The 21,009-nt window shown below is 46.8% G+C and overlaps 3 protein-coding genes across 3 annotated transcripts; 2 read left to right on the forward strand and 1 right to left on the reverse strand.

The window, feature by feature from the left end:
- Positions 1-782: 782 nt before the first annotated feature.
- On the forward strand, positions 783-2,720 carry LOC123087377 (2-methyl-6-phytyl-1,4-hydroquinone methyltransferase 2, chloroplastic). Its single transcript, XM_044509381.1, has 3 exons — positions 783-1,198; positions 1,295-1,601; positions 2,201-2,720. Exons 1-3 carry the CDS (start codon positions 819-821, stop codon positions 2,357-2,359), a joined length of 846 nt encoding a protein of 281 aa, XP_044365316.1. The 5' UTR covers positions 783-818; the 3' UTR covers positions 2,360-2,720.
- An 8,468-nt stretch (positions 2,721-11,188) lies between these two features.
- On the reverse strand, positions 11,189-13,417 carry LOC123082476 (uncharacterized). The gene is made up of 2 exons (XM_044504805.1): positions 12,041-13,417; positions 11,189-11,579 (listed from the first exon to the last, which is right to left on the reverse strand). The coding sequence occupies exons 1-2, from the start codon at positions 13,353-13,355 to the stop codon at positions 11,557-11,559; spliced, it is 1,338 nt and encodes a 445-aa protein (XP_044360740.1). The 5' UTR covers positions 13,356-13,417; the 3' UTR covers positions 11,189-11,556.
- A 4,204-nt stretch (positions 13,418-17,621) lies between these two features.
- LOC123082477 (uncharacterized) lies at positions 17,622-20,289 on the forward strand. Its single transcript, XM_044504806.1, has 2 exons — positions 17,622-19,224; positions 19,755-20,289. The coding sequence occupies exons 1-2, from the start codon at positions 17,913-17,915 to the stop codon at positions 19,829-19,831; spliced, it is 1,389 nt and encodes a 462-aa protein (XP_044360741.1). The 5' UTR covers positions 17,622-17,912; the 3' UTR covers positions 19,832-20,289.
- The last annotated feature ends 720 nt before the right edge of the window (positions 20,290-21,009 follow it).

Here is a 21,009-nt window from a genome sequence, read left to right on the forward strand (position 1 = left end):
GAGATCCACTCCGCCTCCATGGCCCTAAGGCCACCGGAGACGGGACGGACCGGCGCCGGCGCCGGCGGGAGGCGGAGAACCCTAGCTTTTTGGGCGGTGACGGCCGGCTATCCCTAAAAAATTCAGATTCGAATTCAAATACACTTTGAGAAATAAAAAAACAAATTCAGCATGAGTTAATGGTGTGACAAAAACAAAAAAGCAAAAAAATACACTATCCATATATGTGGATTTTCCTTTTTTGTTTCTCTATGTATATTTCTAAATACATAACATGTGGGTGAAAATATCCTTTATCAAAAATAACAGTGGACGTAGTATAATTTTTCCTTCCATAAATCTATCCATGAGTTAACTTAGGGCGAAATTATTGTTTTGAAAACGGAGGAACCGTATCTGGTGCCATCGAGACTAAATGCGTCATTATTGTACTAGGCAGGCTTAGTCAAAGCAAGGCTGGTTATAGTGGGAGTAACATAAGTAGTAACATAGATGCCACATAAGCAAAAATGATGATGTGTCAAGTAGTTAATGAGGAGAGAGACAAATAGAGTAACATAATATGTTACCATCATCTAGCGGTTTCCAATGCTAAATGAGTCTATGAAGTAATAAATGAAGTGATGCATGACACTACATATATGTTACTATTCACTATAGAGGTAGTAACACCCCACTATGACCAGCCTTAGAGCATGGAGCAACGATTATTGTAGCTATAGGATTACTATGTCGTACTAGCAGTATAAATAGATGCCCTCCCATTCTAAACATCCATCATCCGCTTGCTTGCTGTCCGGCCAGAGCAACGATTGGCCATGGGTTCCACCAAGCCACTCCGGCTGATCCAGCACAAGAAGGAGGCCCTCTGGTTCTACAGCTTCATCTCCTTCGGCTACGACCATGTGTTCAACCCAGGCCAGTACACCGAGGACATGCGCGACATCTCCCTGGAGCATGCCCGCCTCCATAGCCGCGCCCTCAAGGTGGTCGACGTCGGTGGTGGCACTGGCTTCACCACGCTCGGCGTCGTCCGGTATGTCGACCCCGAGAACGTGACGCTGCTCGACCAGTCGCCGCACCAACTCGACAAGGCCAGAAAGAAGAAGGCCCTCAGGGGCATCAAGATCATGGAGGGTGACGCCGAGGACCTCCCCTTCCCCACCGACACCTTTGACCGATACGTCTCCGCTGGCAGGTCGGTTATGGACAATCTCCTCTCCTTAGACTTTACGTTGACACATCCAATGATCGATTCGTCTGAGTTCTTGATTTTGGCCTCCATGCATGGCAGCATTGAGTATTGGCCTGATCCGCAGCGGGGGATCAGGGAGGCCTACAGGGTCCTCAGCGCCGACGGTGTGGCTTGTATGATAGGCCCCGTGCGCCCGACGTTCTGGCTATCTCGCTTCTTCGCCGACATGTGGATGCTCTTCCCCACGGAGGAAGAGTACATCAAGTGGTTCGAGGGGGCCGGCTTCAAGGATGTCGAGCTCACCAGAATCGGGCCAAAGTGGTACCGCGGTGCCCGTAGGCATGGCCTGGTCATAGGGTGCTGTGTCACAGGCATCAAGAAACAAAGTGGGGACTCCCCCTTACAGGTACTCTCTTTAAATCAAACTAGCACATATGCTCTTGCATTGTAACGGGAAGAAAATTATCGGTTATGTGCAAGCACATTGTCCCGTAGTGAATTTAGTACGACAAAAACGCTAGTTGTCCCATCCACCAAAGCAATCAACAGTGCTACATCTGGATGGTGCCACCCGGTCGCAGGTAGCGCACGCCAGCGTCTAGAAAGAAAATTATCAGTCAGGCATTAATCACATATGTTTGTTTGTTGCAACGAAAAGGAAATAATCAATAATGTGCAAGCACAAGACCCTGTAGCGAATTCTCTACAAAAAAATGCTAGTTATCCCGTCCACCAAAATGACCCACGGTGCAATATCCGGATGGTGCCACCGGCGGCAGGGCCGGGCACACCAAAACCTAGAAATGAATGCATATCAGCCGTGCCCTTAGAAAGAAAAGAGGATAGACACAGCAGGACAGAGAGAATCGACACAGAAGCAAATAATAAAAAGTAACTAACGCAGCTACTCTCTATAATTAGACAGGGGATGTCGCTTTACTCATCAGGTCCCATTATAACTAGATGATTCCCATCTTAATTACCCTACATTTTCATCTTGTACAGCTTGGTCCAAAGGCTGAGGATGTTAGCAAGCCACATGTGAACCCCATCTTCGTCTTCTTTCGGTTCCTCATTGGGACAATATGCGCCACATACTTCTTCCTAGTGCCTATTTACATGTGGATCAAGGACAAGATTGTGCCCCAAGGCAGACCTATCTAACTGAGGATGCTGCCTGGCAGGAGGAGACAAGATCGGAGTCAATATCTGATCTAAGCCGTGAAAATACCCCTTCTGTTTCATGTTGTATTATGTATCTATACATATGTGGACAAGTATCATTGGCTCCGTGCATCAACCGATAGAGAGGCAGCTGCTCGAGGACATGGGAAACTAATTGATCAGACTTGTTTCCTGCTTATGTATCTCTCTTCGACTTGTGTGGACCCCTAAGAAGGTCCATCATCTCCGTGTACAAATAAATCAAGGAGAAGTCATTCGTTGTAACACAAAGTGCGTATATAAACAATGGAGAAGTGTACTACATCTTCTTTACATATTAAAGTATTGAAAGTTGTGCTCATTGTTAGGCAAAGTTGCGCAACATCGAAACCACGACCGTCTTTTAATACTTCGATTGAAGTCAGTTTTATCTTTTTCACATACTGTAATTTGATCTAAAGTCAATAGTTTAGGTATTTCTCTTGGTCGTGATTATTATCAAATTGCAGCCTCCATTAATTAATTAAATTAAAGCTTATGAATTGGATAATGCTATTACCATTCTTAAAAGAAAAACGCCGTTGACACCTATGGAGGATACTGATCCCAATAGTTTGTCCACAAACTCACTGCAAGGTTTTTGTGAAGACCTCTTGCAAATGACGAGCTTTCTCATGATGATGGGAATTTGGATAGTCATATGGACTGTCTGATAGTTCCTGATAAACCTAAGAGAAAGCAAATGTGAAGAAAGTTTATGATGTATCTTCAATAAGACACAATACTCTTAAATGTTTCCAAATGAAGTTTGACTAATGCATGATTTTGTGAATAGTACAGGTCTTGGTGACCTGGCTAAGCACCGTTTCCTCTTAGTTATGCAGTGAGCAAATTTAGAGTTTATAGTCTCGATGGAGACTAATAACAATAATGTTTTTTCTCCCGTTTAAGTAGCCTCTGTGGTGGTCTCACTAGTAGAAAAGAGGGCTTTGGTTCAGGCCGGGTCAGCCCATTAGTCCCGGTTCAGTCCAGAACCGGGACCCATGGGGGCACTGGTCCCGGTTCATGAGGCCAGGGGCCTGCCTGGCCTCGTGGGGGCATTGGTCCCGGTTCGTCTGGCCCCTTTGGTCCCGGTTCGTGGGACGAACCGGGACCGATGGGTCTCGCTCCTCGCCCACCATCATTGGTCCCGGTTGGTGGCACCAACCGGGACCACAGGCTGCCCTTTAGTACCAGTTCATGCCATGAACCGGGACCAATGAGGTGCCTATATATACCCCTCGCCCGCGAGCAGAGCACTCCAGTGCTCTATTTTTCTCTGGCCGGCGAGGGGAGGGCTTTGTGGTGCTCTAGCTCACCTCCTATGCACATGAGGTGTTCGATGAAATGCCCGAGCCACACTAGTTAAGCTTTCTCCTCTCGAAGCTTGACCTCAAAGCTCCATTTTCCTCGAGATTTGTCTAGGTTTAGCAGCCCGTCACATCCTATTCCCGTCTTCACCGCCGTCGATCGTCCGCGCCGATCTCGTCGCCGGCACCACCGTGGTGAGCCTCTTGTTCTTATCTTCTTTCTGAAAGAAAAAAAATTCTTACTTTAGATAGATCATTGTCTAATTTTCTTACTATTTTATTGCTTGTTATTATATAGTGCGATGGTTTTGGTATCCGCCCCCGTCGGCCCTCGTCCTGTCTATTATTCGGATGTGGTATATATTATCTTTATAACTATTGGTTCATTTATTGTTTATGAAAATTATGCCGACCAACGTGACATAGATTTTATTTATCTAGGAGGTATGTGAACCGGAAATTCCAACTGACCCTATTGTTGAGAGGTTAAATTTAGTTGAAGAAGAAAATAATTTCTTGAAGAAAAAATAAAAAAAATTGAGGAGGAGAAGATGATATTGGAGTTGCATGTTGCGGATGTCGTCGATGATCACAAGATCAAGATGGATGCAATGCACTCAGCCTCCTTCTCCGGCACGTGGCGGCACTCCGCCTCCTTCGCCGCCTGCGCCGGCACGCCCGAGCAGCCACCAGCCTCCTCCTTCTCTGCCTGGCCAGCAAGGGCGGAAGAGACCCGCCGCCGCCACGGCTGCTCCGGCGCGTCGTAGTCCTTCTCCTCTGCCTCGTAAGCAAGCACGAAAGAAGACAGCCGCAGCTGCTTCGTCTGCTCCGGCGTCTAGCAGTACAACAAGAGGCTGAAGGTAATAAAGATACGGTCCACCTCTCAAGCCTCTAGAGAAGTTACCGTACGAGAGGACCCCAGAGGAAAATGCGAAGATCGCGCGGACCGAAGTGAAGGACTTCTTTGAAGGGTTGAAAGCAAAGAGACATCCACCGCCAGAGGAGAAGGTAGATGCGGTGAAAGCAAAGCGCACTATCGATGCCTTGAGGAAACCACCAAAGTCTCCGTCGAAAACCAACTATGAGCGCATTACTGCAAAGGCATATATGGAAGCGTCGCGGTCGGGAAGTATTGTTAGTGATCAAAGGTTAAAAGAACGAGCAGCTGGGAAAAAAATTGCCCAGCTCGGCAAACAAGCAAATCAATCGTTCTCCCCGCTCAATGTGTCTAGCGACATCGTCGCTAATGCTCCGGGGATGGTGCCCGGTTATATCAATCTTGGAGATTACCAGCCCGACGATGTACATTATGATTTCTTGGAGGTGTACGAACACAGATATGAGTACGGGAAGCCTCTCATCAAAGATGAAAAATCTCTAACAATGATGATGCGAAGATTACATAATTGGTACATGAAAACCTGCAGAGAGTCTGGTGGGACGAATACTTTGTATCTGAGAATTTTAAGAGGAGCACGACCTTGTTGGAACTGATCTGTTGCATGTTCCATTTGAGGAGTTCTTCCAGTTCTTCAATCAAAAGGCCCTCGATAAATTAACAGTTACTTGCTACTGTCTGTAAGTACTACTTCTGTCATTAAGTCTCTATATATAGCTCAGCTCTTTCATTGCATGTATTTATAATTATCCTCACTATATTATGCAGATTAAAGATCGTCGAGTGCAGAAAAGCAGAAATGTATGATATTGGGTTCATTAAGACAAATCTCATAGATGAATTTCAGGTTACAAAGAAACGCCGAAGAGGCCGAGGCCAACTTGCTCAAATCATTGTTAATAAATCAAAAGAAAGATTTAATACTCTTTTCTTACAACTTCAAGTGAGTGTTACTGTCGTGTGCATATTCGGTTTCCCTTATTACTCGAGCGAGATTATAGTAATGTAATTGATGAGCTATGCATGCGTGCGCAGCTTCCACTATATTCTCCTGAAGATTAAGCTTGAGCGGGGACTACTAACCGTCTTAGACTCGAGACGAAAAGATCCCGAAACCTATGCGGACATGACTAAAATTCTCAACAAGTAAGTTCAATCGATCATTATCGCACCATATCGGCAACTTTTTGTTCATTTCCTAATATCTCAAGTAATAATTATTATTTTCTTTGTCTTGCATGGTTTGGAAACAGTTCACCGCAGAAGCTCCGGGACTGCCGAAGGAGCTGCGATATTCATACCCGAAAGTAAGTATTACTAGCTAGCTAGTTGCGCGCATCTCCCGTTGATTCTATAGCTACTTTCATCAATGCCATTTATAATGCTTCATTATCAGTTTGATTGACCTCTATTTCTCGTAAAGTGCTTGTAGCAGGAATAAGGGAATGATTACTGTGGATACTACGTGTGTGAGTTCATTTACAACGCGACTTTGAAAAATAAGCGGGGCTACTCTAAAAGACAATATGAAGTGCGTAAGCAATAATATTTCACTTTATTACACCATCATTTCTGTTGAGTTTCATTCATATATATGTATTAACCCCCTTCTTCAAATTAGACGTGGCAGATGCAGAATGAACTCCTACCACAAGATTGCATGAAAGCAATTCAATAGGAATTGGCGGGATTCTTTCTTGACCACGTCATCAATAAAGCCGAAGAATACCATGTGGAAGTTGATTTCAAATGCTAGGGGATTGTAAGAGATCTTACATATTGTATATGTATGTAGCCAATAGCGTCGGATAGATAATACGAAAACTTGTTGTTCGACCAATCTCTCAGAGAAGGAGAGGTCGATCACTTCTTTCGCTATGCATGACGAACTTCTGTACTTAATCGTTTCCTTCATTTTCTTACTAGCTAGCGTGTCGAGGGCCTCTCTATGTATAGTACCTAGCGTCGACCAAGCACGAAGATAAGAGAGGACACTTCTCTCTATTAATTAATTAGCAACCTAACACAATATATGAAACACCTTAATTAACCAGACAAAACCCTCAAATCCACCACCCTTTCAGAAAAAAAAAAACAAAAACCCTGACGCGTGGATGCCTATTGGTCCCAGTTGGTGCCACCAACCGGGACCAAAGACCCTCCTGCCTGGGCTCGCCACACCGGCCACGTGGAGGCCCATCTGTCCCGGTTCGTGTAAGAACCGGGACTAAAGGGCTACGGCATTAGTAACGACCCTTTAGTCCCGGTTCAAAAACCGGGACAAAAGGCCCTCACCAACCGGGACAGATGACCCTTTTTCTACTAGTGTCTTGACTTTCCTTAGTATTCCCTTCCTGCTCGTATAGTAGATCTAGGGGAATACTGTTGGGTCTCAAGGGATCTCAAATGAACTTGGGTAGTGAATTGACATTCGCAATATGTGTCGATCATCTATCAGATGCAAATTTGTGATTAACATGGCATAAATGGCTCAACAGCATAACCAAGAAGGAATGTCTAGAACCTCCGAAACTTTTCAAAAATCATGCGCCATAACCGTATGTTCTACGTGCAGCTATGGTGCAGAGCACCACATTGATCAATTTTTGAAGATGACAGCGTCTGCGATGGCCATGAGAGGGCTGAGGCAGTCAGGGCAAACTTGCGCATGACCATGACTAAACTCATTTGTCACATGCTTGTAAGCTTCTTGTGATGTTATATTACCGAGAGGGCCAAGAGATATCTATTCGTCACATGGAGTGACAAATCCCAGTCACAATCCATGCAACTCAACAAATACCTTCGGAGATAATTGTAGGACATCTTTATGATCACCCAGTTATGAAGTGATGTTTGATAGCACACAAGCTATTCCTCCGTTATCTGGGAATGGCATGATCTCATGGTCTAAAGAACACATACTTGACATTACGAAAGCTACTGTAAAGTGAACTTAGCGAGACGATCATATTCTAAGCTTATGGTTGAGTCTGTCCATCACATCACAAGGGCTTGGTCTTAAATATCATTTCACATGTGAGATCCAATAGTAGTTTAGCTTAGCTAAAGGTATCGACACCCCTCCTCGGCTCCTACTGAGGTGGTGCCCTATTCATCTCCTGGATCCCTCCTACATTAGAGAAGCTACTCCGGTGGCTGGACGTGGAGAGTTGGTTGAGGTTGGAGAGCATCTCGACCTTGAGGTCAACTGCACAACACGTGTTGGGACTCATCCTTGAGCCGTGCCATCGTGAGATGGAGGCACCTGCCAAGGCGCGGGGTGGGAAGCGGTCCGCATCGCCCATTGAAGCGGGCAACGTCGTCGTTCCCCCAGTGACCACGACACATCTCTGATGAGCGCTGCCATAAAGATCTATGCACCGGAGTCTGCCCCTTGCAGGTGAACCCCCCCCCCCCCCTCCTGCAGGCAACCAAAGAACAGACATACATCATATTCAAGCGATACAATAATAGCTGCCCTATTGCCTGTTGAATGTTGTGGTATTTGGTGCCACATCCACTGGAGGAGTGTATAATAATATTGTAGGCTATTTTTTCTCCATTTTACTCGTGCTTCCAGACTGAAGATATATTTCTGTTGAAAGGCAATGTGCAAGGCCATGATATGCTCTCATTCCTGAAGAGTTGCCATTTAAGAATTCTAAGTGCTTGCTTCATAAGTAAGACTGCGGCATCCTGAGCGATGACGTGTGCTCGTGGTGCTGAACATCATGGCTTGCCCCCATATTTGGTTCTCTCATCTGTTCTGGATCACCACTGAAGAAGGTGGACACTGAAATCCATGGTTCATCACTAGGCACACCTAAAGGGTAAACATTCAGACTGTCACAATATACTCGGCAATATAGATGAAGCAACAACTAACAACGACATAGAACAACATAGATGGAGTATCACAATATAGTTGTTCTTAACTGAATTTTCTCCCGCCTTCGACTACACAGGATGTGCTCAAGTCCACGTGTCAGGAATATAGAGCTTGGGATTTTGGAACCAGTGACAGGAGTGGGGAAATATATAGCTTTTGAGGTAACTCTATCACTCACTCAGATATGTTAGATCACCTCCCCGCTTTTTTAATTGACTTTAGTTTTCTGCCCAAGATAAGCATGGCAAGATATAATGATCAACCTATTCCCATTTGTTTCGTTGGAATGTAATTTACCATAAAAAATAATTCGGATCTATGTTATTTCACAATATTATCTTAGTTTTTGTCTGCATGTTGTGGATGAGCACAATGAACACTACGTCTACAATCAAACTTGGTTAAACACGACTGCGTGAATTAGACTTTAGTTCCTTCCTTTGTATGAAAATTGTGTAGGTTCTGGTCACCCGTCAGTTCAACTTCTTGTACTATTACCGTAGAAGATATCTCAGTAAGCTGGCATCCGCTGCAAATAGCATATCCACTAGCCTGATCTGCATACAAAAGTTTGCTTTGTTCATAGCTAATTATTTTGATTAGAAACATTTACTGAGACAGCGATGGTAATAAATTGTTTTGGCACATGAAGTAGCAAGAGAAAGTAAACACTAGGTTTGTGCAGACCAACATTGATGAAATCACTGCTGGAGTTGACATGATGTTCATCGAGCCGTTGCTTAACCTGATTCACCCTGACTTTATATGAAAACACCAAACACCCACTCGAAGTATGGTATTTTGGCATTCAGATTAAAGATTTTGTTGCCTTTCGTATTATAATACCATATTTGTGTTTCTTTTCAAGAACAAGATTTGGGTATGCTGTGAGTTTTGGTGATGGAGTTGTGCTGCCTTCATTTTGGCTTTCAGTGCGAAATTCAGTACAAAGTTCAGGTTAGTGTTCTGCTGTGAAGTGGCAAAATTCTATGCAAGTAAGATTGCACTGTAGCTTTCTCAGTTTTGCTGCGAAGTAACGGGGTTGAGAACAAAAGTAAGTCCTGGAAGGATTAATTTCTGAAATTTGTCTACATTGGCTCACCCAGCCACTCTGTTCCTGGTCCGTCACTACTTCATATTACCTTGTTTTCTTTGGATCATTATTTCTGTACTCGACAATGTGCATGAATCTAGGGAACTTTGCACCGCCGTGCGTCTACCCATGACCCCCCCCCCCCCCCCCCCCCCCCCCACACACACACACACAAACCGAATAACAAACATGCTGCTGATTCGAACGATGCAATAATAGTGGTATTTGGTGCCACATCATCCACCCAAGGTGTGTAGATTACTGTAGGCTATAGGTTTCTCCGTTTTTAGCTGTACTTCCGGACTGAAAATATATTTCTTCTGTTGAAAGGCAGTGTGAAGGATATGATATGCTCAGCAGGGTAAACGATCAAGTATATATTTTCATGGAGCTACTCAACCAGGACAAGAGAGAAAAACCTCAAATGGAACCATTGAAATCAACGACAAGGCGTAAACACAACAAGCAAATCACCAATAGAATGGGCCCCTTTTATTTATCTGCACCTGTGTATCATCTACCAATGCAATGTATCCCACCAGAGCCTTTCTTCTTCATTTACATCTACAATGCCGTGTGATCCTTAATCTGCAACCGTGTAGCCCATGCAATGTACTCCCTCCGTCCCAAAATTCTTGTCTTAGATTTGTCTAGATACGAATTACTAATACTAAAACATGACTTGATACATCCGTATCTAGACAAATTTAAGACAAGAATTTTGGGACGGAGGGAGTACCTACCATGACCCAACGCACTTCCCATTATACTTTTTCATTCACCCTGCCACTGTCAACTACACTGCTTTTACTTGATTTTCAAGACAAAAACAGCAACAACTGGATAAGCTAAACCCGCAAGGGCACGCCGTGCCTCTGCGCTGCTAGTAGTAGTTCGGGACAAACAAGTAGGAGATGAGCGGCGGGCCACGACACAGAAGGTGACCTTGAACAGGGTTTAGAGGGCCATAATCCTAGTAGTAAAATACACAAAAGACAGGCAAAAGAAGGGACATACCAAAACATAACAGTGAAACATGATAATCCACTACTCCCCTCAATTGATACCCAGCACTATTTTCAGTTCATACAGCTTCCGTGCAACATTATGCCATATGAATTACCATATGCAGAGTCAGCTTCCAAACAAAAGAAGCCAACACGCTTCCCATTATACTTCTCCATTCATCTGCCACTGTCTACTACACTGCTTTTACTTGATTTTCTCCAGACAAAAAAAAAAACAGCAACAACAACGGGATAAGCTAACCAACTGCAAGCACGACCAAACAGATGACGACTTCAGTAAAATCCCAAGCCCCCAGCCACAGCCAGGCAGACTCCTAGCACACGCCAAGAAAATAAGAAAGCAGCTAACCAAGCAAACAAATCTGGTATCACAATAAACACTTCCTACATAGCTCAAAATTTTGATAAATTCCGCACCCACCCAGATGGAAATTTTGCGTCACCGGCATGTCTAGAACAGGGTCTCCAGACAATGAAGAAAGGAACTCGAGAACAGGTTCTAGAGGTCCGTAATACTCACCCAACTTTCCACAGGTTATGATCATAACAGAAGACAACCGCGAGCAACAGAAAACAGAAGGTGGGTACTACAACCGACATAACACATATAGTTCATACAGAGTTTTAATAATACAGCTTGTATAATAGACAAGCCGGGTAGAGTAGGCGGTGAGACAATGAAGAAAGGAACTCCAGAACAGGGTCTAGAGGGCCATAATAATCCTAAAATAAATAAAAGACAGGCAAAGGAAGGGTCAGACCAGCAGACATGATAATCCACTACCCCCTCCACTGATACCCGGCACCAATCGCAGGTCATACAGCTTCCATCCATGCAACCTCATGAAGAAACAATCATCATGGCGTCGTCTTCTTTAGGATCCTCAACATCTTTAGCATGCTTCTTGCTAGGGCATTTCATCAACGGCACCCCTGATCATTTAGGCATTTGCTGTGTACCTGGCATGTCAAATTCCACATGTCTTCAGTAATAGTTTGGGAAAGAAGAAATGGTCCACAAACAACCAGCGCTAACACAAGCATTAATTATTCTATAAAACTCTCCATGCGGAAAGACTACTGAAAAAGCCCAAACTTGATAAGCATGTGCAACGCTCGCCCTATAAATGAATTACTACATGTCACAAGATTAAGTGTGAATGGCTGTGGTGAGAAATTCACAGTTAGCAACCCCCTCCCCCTAAAAGAATTTGCTGGCATTTGACTTGATGGATAGTATTATGACCTATGGTATCTAATTTCGGTGGGTTTATCCACCCTAAACCCCACACTGTCAATGTGTGTGAAATGATGCTGCCGTCACCCACTCCACCAAGAAAAGAAGAACATGCATGAATCTGGTAGTTTAGCATGTATCGTTGGAAGTAACAGACAGCAAGGCAGGGGTTACAGTGAGTTACCTGGCGCGGGTTGGAGATATGCAGAGATCCTACTTGCGTCGTAGCCCTCGGCTACACAATAAGTCCTCTCAGCAGGGAACTCCACCACCTGCTCAGCAGTCTCGTTCTTCATGTCAACAGCAAGCACCCACGCTGTGTGTTGGCTTGGGCTGAAGTCAATCTTGGCGAGGAAGTAAACAATGGCATCATTCTGCAGGCTGAGTGTGGGGAGGCCAACGAAAAGAGACGACAAGGTTGGGAAGGTAGCGACGCTACCAGCCGCATCAACCTTTATATGGGTGGAATCGAGCTGGCATTCCATGTGCCATTCCTTGGGCCAGGACCGACGGCCCTTCTTGATGCTCCATGCTGTGGCTATCCAACGACTTGTGTCGGGGTGATGCAGGATCGCGACATACTTGATGGTGTTGCCAAAGACCGCAATGTCGCGAAGAGACCTTGGATTGATACCCCCATCGCAGGGTTCGGTCGGCAGCTTCAGGTAGCGAAGCTTGGGGCGTTCGGCGAGAACGTCACAGAAGACGATGTTGTACCAGAGATCCACCCAAGCCACGGTGCCATTGCTTCCTCCGATGGTGAGTGTCTTGCTTGGGAGGTGGTGGTCTGGATATGATGAACCCATCACCACCGGCTTGTTGCTCCAGGTCTTGATAGCAGAGTCATAGATGCAGATGTGAGGAGATTCTTTACCCCAGAAAATGTAGGATTGTGCGGCAACGACGAAGTCGGCCTCGGCCTCGGCCTCTCCATGTACATGGGGGCGTAGGCTGACGTGTTTGCTGGTGTTTTTGGAGCTTTTGTTGGGCTTGCGCATGATGGTGAGCGAGGGCTCGCTGAGTCGGTGTTGGAAGCCGGGTTGCGGGAGTTGGTGAAGTTTGCGGGCGAGGGCGTCGTAGACGAAGTATTGGCAATTTTGGGGACGCACGCGATCGGGCGGATAGACGGGGTCGACGGTGGCGACGCATAGGAGGGCGAGGCCGCCGTCGGTCTCGGTGGCCAGGATGGAGGGCGCGACGAGGAACTCGGTGTGGTCCATGTGGGTGGCGTGGACGCAGAAGTAGGAAACGAGCGGCGGGGCGACGGCGCAGAAGGTGACCTGGAGTCGGCCCCTGAGATTGGGGGCCCCGGCCTCCATATCGATGACGGCGGTGGTGGCGTTCTTGCGGTCGGCGAAGTAGGCGCGTGGATCGATGAGGACGAAGGGCGGCCGCTCGCCGCCGCCGTCGTCGTCGGGGTAGCCGTAGGCGGGAGGAGCCGGTGGCCACTGCATGTCCTCCTCTTCGCCGCCGCCGTCGGGATAGCCGTAATCGGCCATCGGATCCCAAATCGATTGCCTTGTTCAAGCTGGATGGATCACAAATCGTTGCTTCGTCTCGGCGGGTGTGTGCGTGGATGGATTTATTGGGTGGATTGACAGCCGCCACTTTGGGCTGCAACTTGGGCCACGCCCCAGCCCAAAGTGGTAAAAAGAAAAACATAGGGGATATGGTTCGCCCTGGGCTGCGGCCTAAGGTCGGAGGCCCAAGTTGCAGCCCAAAGTGGCGGCTGTCAGGAGGAGGAGGCCCGAATAAAACCCTAGCCCCCAGTAGCAGGAGGCCCGAATAAAACCCTACCCTGTTGTGCATAGTTGAAACACAAATAGATGGTAATAGGGTAGAAGCTTTAGCTGGTACGTTGGGTTATGATAATGCATATGCTGTTAGTAGTCAGGGCCGAAGTGGTGGCATTGGTCTGTTTTGGAATAATTCAATAAATGTTGAGATTTTTGGTTACTCTGATTATCACTTGGATGTTTTGGTCGAGGAACAGAACCAGGATAGGTGGAGGCTGACATGTGTATATGGGGAAGCACAAACAAATTTGAGGCACCAAACCTGGACAGTTTTGAAGAATATCAGTACTTTGAGCTCCTTGCCGTGGTTGTGCGTGGGTGATTTCAACGAAGTGTTACGTCCGGAAGAGCATGCGGGGGTTGGGCAGCGGAGTAATGCTCAAATACAAGCATTCCGAGATACTATAGATATTTGCATGTTGCAAGATTTGGGCTACTCGGGGCACTTTTGGACCTTTGAGAAAAAAGTTGTTGGAGGAAGCTACACAAGATGCAGGTTGGACAGAGCATTAGCTAATGCGGGATGGATGAACAAGTTTCCTATGGCCTCGGTTTCACATCTCACATGCGCCACGTCGGATCACGCACCGATTTTGGTGGAGTTCGGAGATACAGATCGGTTGCAAGCACAGAAATCTTTTAAATACGAGGTGATGTGGGAATCACATGAAGGTTTTAAGGATGTGGTTCTAGCAGATTGGGAAGCTAGCCCTCCATGTCTGTCGGTGGAGGATTTGAAACAAAAACTGCAAACCATCTCACAGGGCCTAGTTAAATGGAGCAGAGACACTTTCGGCAGCGTCCGGAAGGAAATAAAGAGGCTTAAGAAGGAGTTGGAAGATCTGCGGGCCGATCCAGCAAGGATAGCTCCCTCACATAATGAGTTGAAAATAAACCAAAATTTGATCGAGATGTATCATCATGAGGAAGTTATGTGGAGGCAAAGATCCAGGATAGAATGGCTCACTGCGGGCGATCGCAACACGAAGTTTTTTCATCTACGAGCCAGTATCCGAAGGAAGAAAAACATGATAAAAGCCCTCCAAAATTCCCTTGGGGTAGTGGTTGATGATCCGGCTGAACTACGGGCGTTGGCCAATGAATTCTATCACAATCTGTACACTTCGGAGGGTGTACAAAACATGGATGCAGTACTTGATCATGTTCCGAGGAAGGTGTCAGCAGAGATGAATGCCTCATTGTGTGCCCCTTATACGAATGAGGAGGTTAAGATCGCCCTCTTTCAGATGTTTCCAACAAAAGCGCCGGGGCCCGATGGTTTCCCGGCTCATTTTTACCAAAGACACTGGGATGTGTGTGGAGAGGAGGTAACAAAAATTATCTTGAGTATTGTCCGGGGGGAGGAGAGTCCGGAATGCATCAATGATACGGTTTTGGTGCTCATACCCAAGGTAACAAGCCCCACTGCTTTATCTCAGTATAGACCTATCAGTTTGTGCAATGTGTTATACAAGATAGCATCCAAGGTAATTGCAAATAGACTGAAACTCATTCTGCCAGACATTATCTCTGAGGAGCAGTCCGCTTTCGTTCCCGGAAGGTTAATTACTGACAATATAATTTCAGCTTATGAGTGTCTGCACTTTATGAAGCGGTCTAGATCAAAATCAAATAATTTTTGTGCACTGAAATTGGACATGATGAAGGCCTATGCTCGGGTAGAGTGGACATATCTGAGGGCTATCATGACTAAACTTGGGTTTGCAGGACAGTGGATTGATACTGTGATGAGCATGGTGTCTTCGGTATCTTTCTCGGTAATGTTCAACGGAGAGAAGCTCGAATCGTTCCAACCATCGAGAGGAATCCGACAAGAAGATCCAATCTCCCCCTACTTATTCTTGATTGCAGCAGAGGGCCTTTCGTGCCTCCTTAAATCAAGTTCTTCGTCATCGTTTGCAGGTATTCAAGTGGCCCCAACGGCTCCCACCGTTAACCACTTGTTGTTTGCAGATGATAGCCTGTTGCTATTCAAGGCCAACGTAGAGGGTGCAGGTGTGGCATCAAACTTGCTCGAGACCTACTGCGCAGCTTCGGGGCAGAGAATCAATCATGAGAAGTCTTCAATTTTCTTCAGTAAGTCGTGTCAGGCCACGTTGAAGGAATCAATAAAAAACACCTTGCATGTGCACAAGGAGACTTTGAATGAACGCTATCTAGGCATGCCAACCGATGTGGGACGTTCGAAAAATGGCACGTTCAAATACTTGAGAGACCGGGTGTGGGAGAAGATCAAAGGATGGATGGAGAAGCTGTTGTCCTCAGCAGGTAAAGAAGTGTTAATCAAGGCTGTGGCCCAAGCGATACCAGTCTATTCTATGTCCTGTTTCAGGTTGCCAAGAGGCCTTTGTGAAAATATAACCTCAATCATACAACAGTTTTGGTGGGGAAGCAAGCAGGGGAGAAGAAAGCCCGCATGGGTGGCTTGGGATATTATGACAAGCCCGAAGAGTTTGGGAGGATTGGGATTTCGGGATATGGAGATCTTCAACTTAGCTCTACTAGCACGGCAAGCGTGGAGGCTGCTAACGGGGGAACTGAGCTTAAGTGCCAGGATTTTAAAAGCTGTTTATTTCCCGGAGGTTTCTATTCTTGAGGCGGAGCTTGGGTCACACCCTTCTCAGGTTTGGCGCTCGATCATTGACGGTCGGGATGTTTTGATACAGGGTACTGTGAAGAGGATTGGAGATGGCGAGTCCACTTATATCTGGAGACACAATTGGATACCGAGGGAGGGAGTAAGAAGACCTATCACATCGCTAACGCAAAACCCTCCGATCATGGTCTCCGAGCTTATAGATAGTACCACGGCATCGTGGAAAGAGGAGCTGATTCGAGCAACCTTTGCTCGGTTTGATGCCGACGATATTCTGAAGATACCACTGTGTACTCGCAAGGTTGCGGACTTTTGGGCTTGGCAGGAAGAACCAAGAGGAAATTTCAGTGTTCGGTCCTGTTACCGCATGATCCTCAGAACAAAGCATGAGCGGGAGGCCTGGCTGAGCGGAGAAGCGGGAACTTCTATTGTGCAGCAGGAGGCGGACAAGTGGAGTACTATTTGGCACATGCAGGTTCCATCGAAACTACGCATGTTCGTTTGGAGATTGGCGAGAAACTCCATGCCCACTATTGATTTACTCAAACACCGCAATATGGCCACCGAGGACAAATGCCCTTTGTGCGGGGCGGTTGACTCTTGGAGACATGCACTCTTTATGTGTCCGATGTCAAGCAGCGTTTGGGCCTTAGCTCCGGAGGAGTTGGTTCATCATCTCGTGGACAGAGTGGAAGAACACCCCAAGGATTGGCTTTTTGCTATGAGTGGAGTGTTGAACGGAGATATGCTTGCACACATGATTGTTATTATGTGGGCAATTTGGCGAGCAAGAAGGAAAGCGATCTATGAGGACATCTTCCAATCACCGCAATCTACTTATGGATTTATCACAAGCTTTCTTGATGACTTGAGATATATTAAGGCAAGTGAACCTCGGAGGACCGTAGTCAAAGCTGCAAGACCAACCCAGTGGCAGGCTCCGGCCACGGGATGCGTGAAGATCAATGTGGACGCGGCCGCACCAAGGCAAGCCCGTTTCGGGGCTGTGGGTGCAATCTGCAGAAGTTTAGATGGTCTGTTTTTGGGAGCTTCGGCGCTGATCATAGAGCATATTGGGGACCCGGAAACGCTGGAGGCCATGGCGATCAGAGAAGGCCTTGCACTTGCGGAGGACTTGTACCAAAGGCGCATTCATGTTGCATCGGATTGCAAGAAGGCAGTAGACTCTCTGAAAAAGGAGGACGCATCTCCATATGGTGCTATTGTGCATGAAATATTAAGCCATTCTGCAACTTTTGATATGTGTAGGTTTAGCCATGAGTTTAGGAGCTCAAATTATGAAGCTCACAACTTAGCGAAGCATGCTTTATCTTTCGGGGGTGGCCGCCGTGTATGGTTAGGCCATCCCGGAGATCTTTCTTTCGTCCCTGTAAACATTGTGACGAATCAATAAAAAGCTTCGTGTGTTGTCTCAAAAAAAAAACCAGCAGGAGGCGGCGGAGGCCTGCGTTCATTGATCCCCTTTGACCCCGACTCCCACTCCAATTCGATTTCATCTTCCCACCCAACACGGATCGATCGTGCCAATCCACCCAATAAATCCATCCACGCACACACCCGCCGAGACGAAGCAAAGATTTGTGATCCATCCCGCTTGAACAAGGCAATCGATTTGTGATCCGATGGCCGATTACGGCTATCCCGACGGCGGCGGCGAAGAGAAGGACATGCAGTGGCCACCGGCTCCTCCCGCCTACGGCTACCCCGACGACGACGGCGGCGGCAAGCGGCCGCCCTTCGTCCTCATCGATCCAAAGGCCTACTTCGCCGACCGCAAGAACGCCACCACCGCCTTCTGCGATATGAAGGCCCCCAAGCTCAAGGGCCGACTCCAGGTCACCTTCTGCGCCGTCGCCCCGCCGCTCGTCTCCTACTTCTGCGTCCACGCCACCCACATGGACCACACCGAGTTCGCCGTATCGCCCTTCATCGTGGCCACCGAGACCGACGGCGGCCTCGTCCTCCTATGCGTCGTCGCCGGTAAGCATCCAACCGATGCCCAGCTTCTCCGAAATCGCCAATACTTCGTCTACGACGCCTGCGACTGCCAACTTTACCACCTCCCGCACCCTGGCCCCCAACACGAAATCAACGGCTTCTCGCTCGCCATCATGCGCGAGCCCAACAAAGGCACCGGCACCTGCAACCTACACCCCCATGGACAGGCAGAGTTCGGTCACTTCGTCGTTGCCGCACAAGCTCGCTTTTTCTGGGGTAAAGAATCTCCTCAGCTCTGCATCTATCACTCTGCTACCAAGACCTGGAGCAAGAAGCCGGTGGTGATAGATTCATCTCCACAAAAACACTCCACAACCAAGACATTCACCATTGGAGGACCCAAGGGCACCGTGGCCTGGGTGGATCTCTGCCGCAACATCATCTTCTGCGACGTGCTTGCCGAACGCCCCAAGCTCAGCTGCCTGAATCTGCCACCGCCCCTCAGGCCCCGCCCCAACGTCGGGGCTGGCGATCCAAGGTCTCATCGCAACATTGCGGTCCTTGGCAACACCATCAAGTATGTCGAGATGCTGCCTCACCCCGACAGAAGCTCCTCTACACACCCCTCCCATCGTTGGGAGGTCGCGGCATGGAGCATCCAGAAGGCAAATCGGTCCTGGCCCAAGGACTGGCACACCGAATGCAACCTCGATTCCACCCATATAAGGGTTGATTCTGGTACCACAGCGGCTGCCCTCCCAACCTTGTCGACTCTCCACGTTGGCCTGCCCACCGTCAGCCTGCAGAATGATGCCATTATTTACTTGCTCGCCAAGATTGACTACCGCCAAAGCGAACACACAGCATGGGTGCTTGCTGTTGACATGCAGACCAAGACTGTCACGCAAGTGGCTGAGTTTTGCGCCGAGAGGACTCTTGGTTTAGCCTTGGGCTTCGACGCAAGTAGCATCTCGGCATATCTCCAAACTGCTCCAGGTAACTGACTGTACTTTATTTTCACCCCTGCCTCGCTCTCTGTTACTTCCAGCGATACATGCTAAACTACCAGATTAATCCATGTTCTTCCTGGTGGAGTTGGTGACGGCATCGTCATTTCACACACATCGATATTGGGGGGTTCAGGGTGGATAATCCATCGTAAGATATGCTAGGTCATGATACTATATTCATCTCAAGACTTGTTTGGGGGGAACATAGGGAGGTTTTGAACACATTATGTTGATATATAGCACTGAGATGGGAGATGATATACATCCAGCTCCAAGTCAAATGCGAGCTATTTGGGGATGCTAACGGTGAATTTCTCACCAGAACAATTCACACTTCTGCTGTGACATGTAATTTAAGATATAGGGCGAGCGTTGCATGCTTAGCTAGTTTGGTCTTTTCTCAGTTGTCTTTTCGCATGGAAATATAGGACAATTGTTGTATTAGCGCTAGTTGTTTGTGGATCAGTTCTTCTTTCCCAAACTATTACTGAAGACGTGTGGAATTTGACATGCCAGGTACACAGCGAATACCTAAACGACCAGGGGTGCCGTTGATGAAATGCCCTAGCAAGAAGCAGAGTAAAGATGCTTGAGATCATAAAGAAGACGATGCCATGGTGATTTTTTCTTCATGAGGTTGCATGGAAGCTGTATGACCTGCGATTGGTGCCGGGTATCAGTGGAGGGGGTAGTGGATTATCATGTCTGCTGGTCTGCCCCTTCCTTTGTCTGTCTTTTGTTTATTTTAGGATTATTATGGCCCTCTAGACCCTGTTCTAGAGTTCCTTTCTTCATTATCTCACCGCCTACTCTACCGGCTTGTCTATAATACAAGCTGTATTATTAAAACTGTCTATGAACTATATATTATGTCAGTTGTAGTACCCCCTTCTGTTTTCTGTTCCCCGCGGTTGTCTTCTGTTAACATCATAACCTGCTGTTACCATCATACCTGTGGAGAGTTGGGTGAGTATTGTTTCTGACATGTGTTGTCAGTGACGCAACATCTCCATTTGGGTGGGTGGGGAATTTATTAACATTTTGAGCTATGTAGCAAGTGTTTATTGTGATGTCAGATTTGTTTGTCTGTGCTTATTGATTAGCTGCTTTCTTATTTTCTTGGCGTGTGCTAGGAGTCATCCTCTGTTTGTTCGTGCTTGCAATTGCAATGTTGTCTGTAATATCCTTGTTTTTTATTTTATTTTTAAAAGAAAGAGAAACTAAACAGACATGTTTTGCAATTGATACTTGCTGGTAACTCTTATTTGTTTCTCATGGAACCAGGAAGGACCCCCTTTTTTATCCAGGTTCACCCTAATAATTGGTTATATTCAACAGTTAGTTATATGTGTAGTTATGCTAGGTAGCTAGTGGTTTCCATGACATAGTACTCCTAGCGTTTTGGGAATTAACCTTGCAGTACAAAACACTATTATGCTCACCATGGTTAAATTGAGTTATTCGGTAGATGTCATATATCCAGGTTAATTTTATTTGGCAACCTTCAAAATGACATTCCCTTTTAGTTTTATAAAGGGAGGGAGTACCCTTTTTTTGGAAACCGAGGCAAAATATTTATAATTTGTCGTTGGGGCATTTCTTCGACCAGGTGAACAGGAGGAAAAGTTCCAAACTACCCCTGATTTGGAAAAAAACTTGTCGCTGGGATCGTCGTCTTCCTCCATCGCTCCGCCCCTCTGCCGTTCGCAGCTCCGGCGTCCGTCCCTGTCGGCCACAACTCCCTTGCCGTCTGCGTTCCTCAGCTCCAATC

This window comes from Triticum aestivum, chromosome 4A, assembly GCF_018294505.1.
Source record: "Triticum aestivum cultivar Chinese Spring chromosome 4A, IWGSC CS RefSeq v2.1, whole genome shotgun sequence".
NCBI lineage: Eukaryota > Viridiplantae > Streptophyta > Magnoliopsida > Poales > Poaceae > Triticum > Triticum aestivum.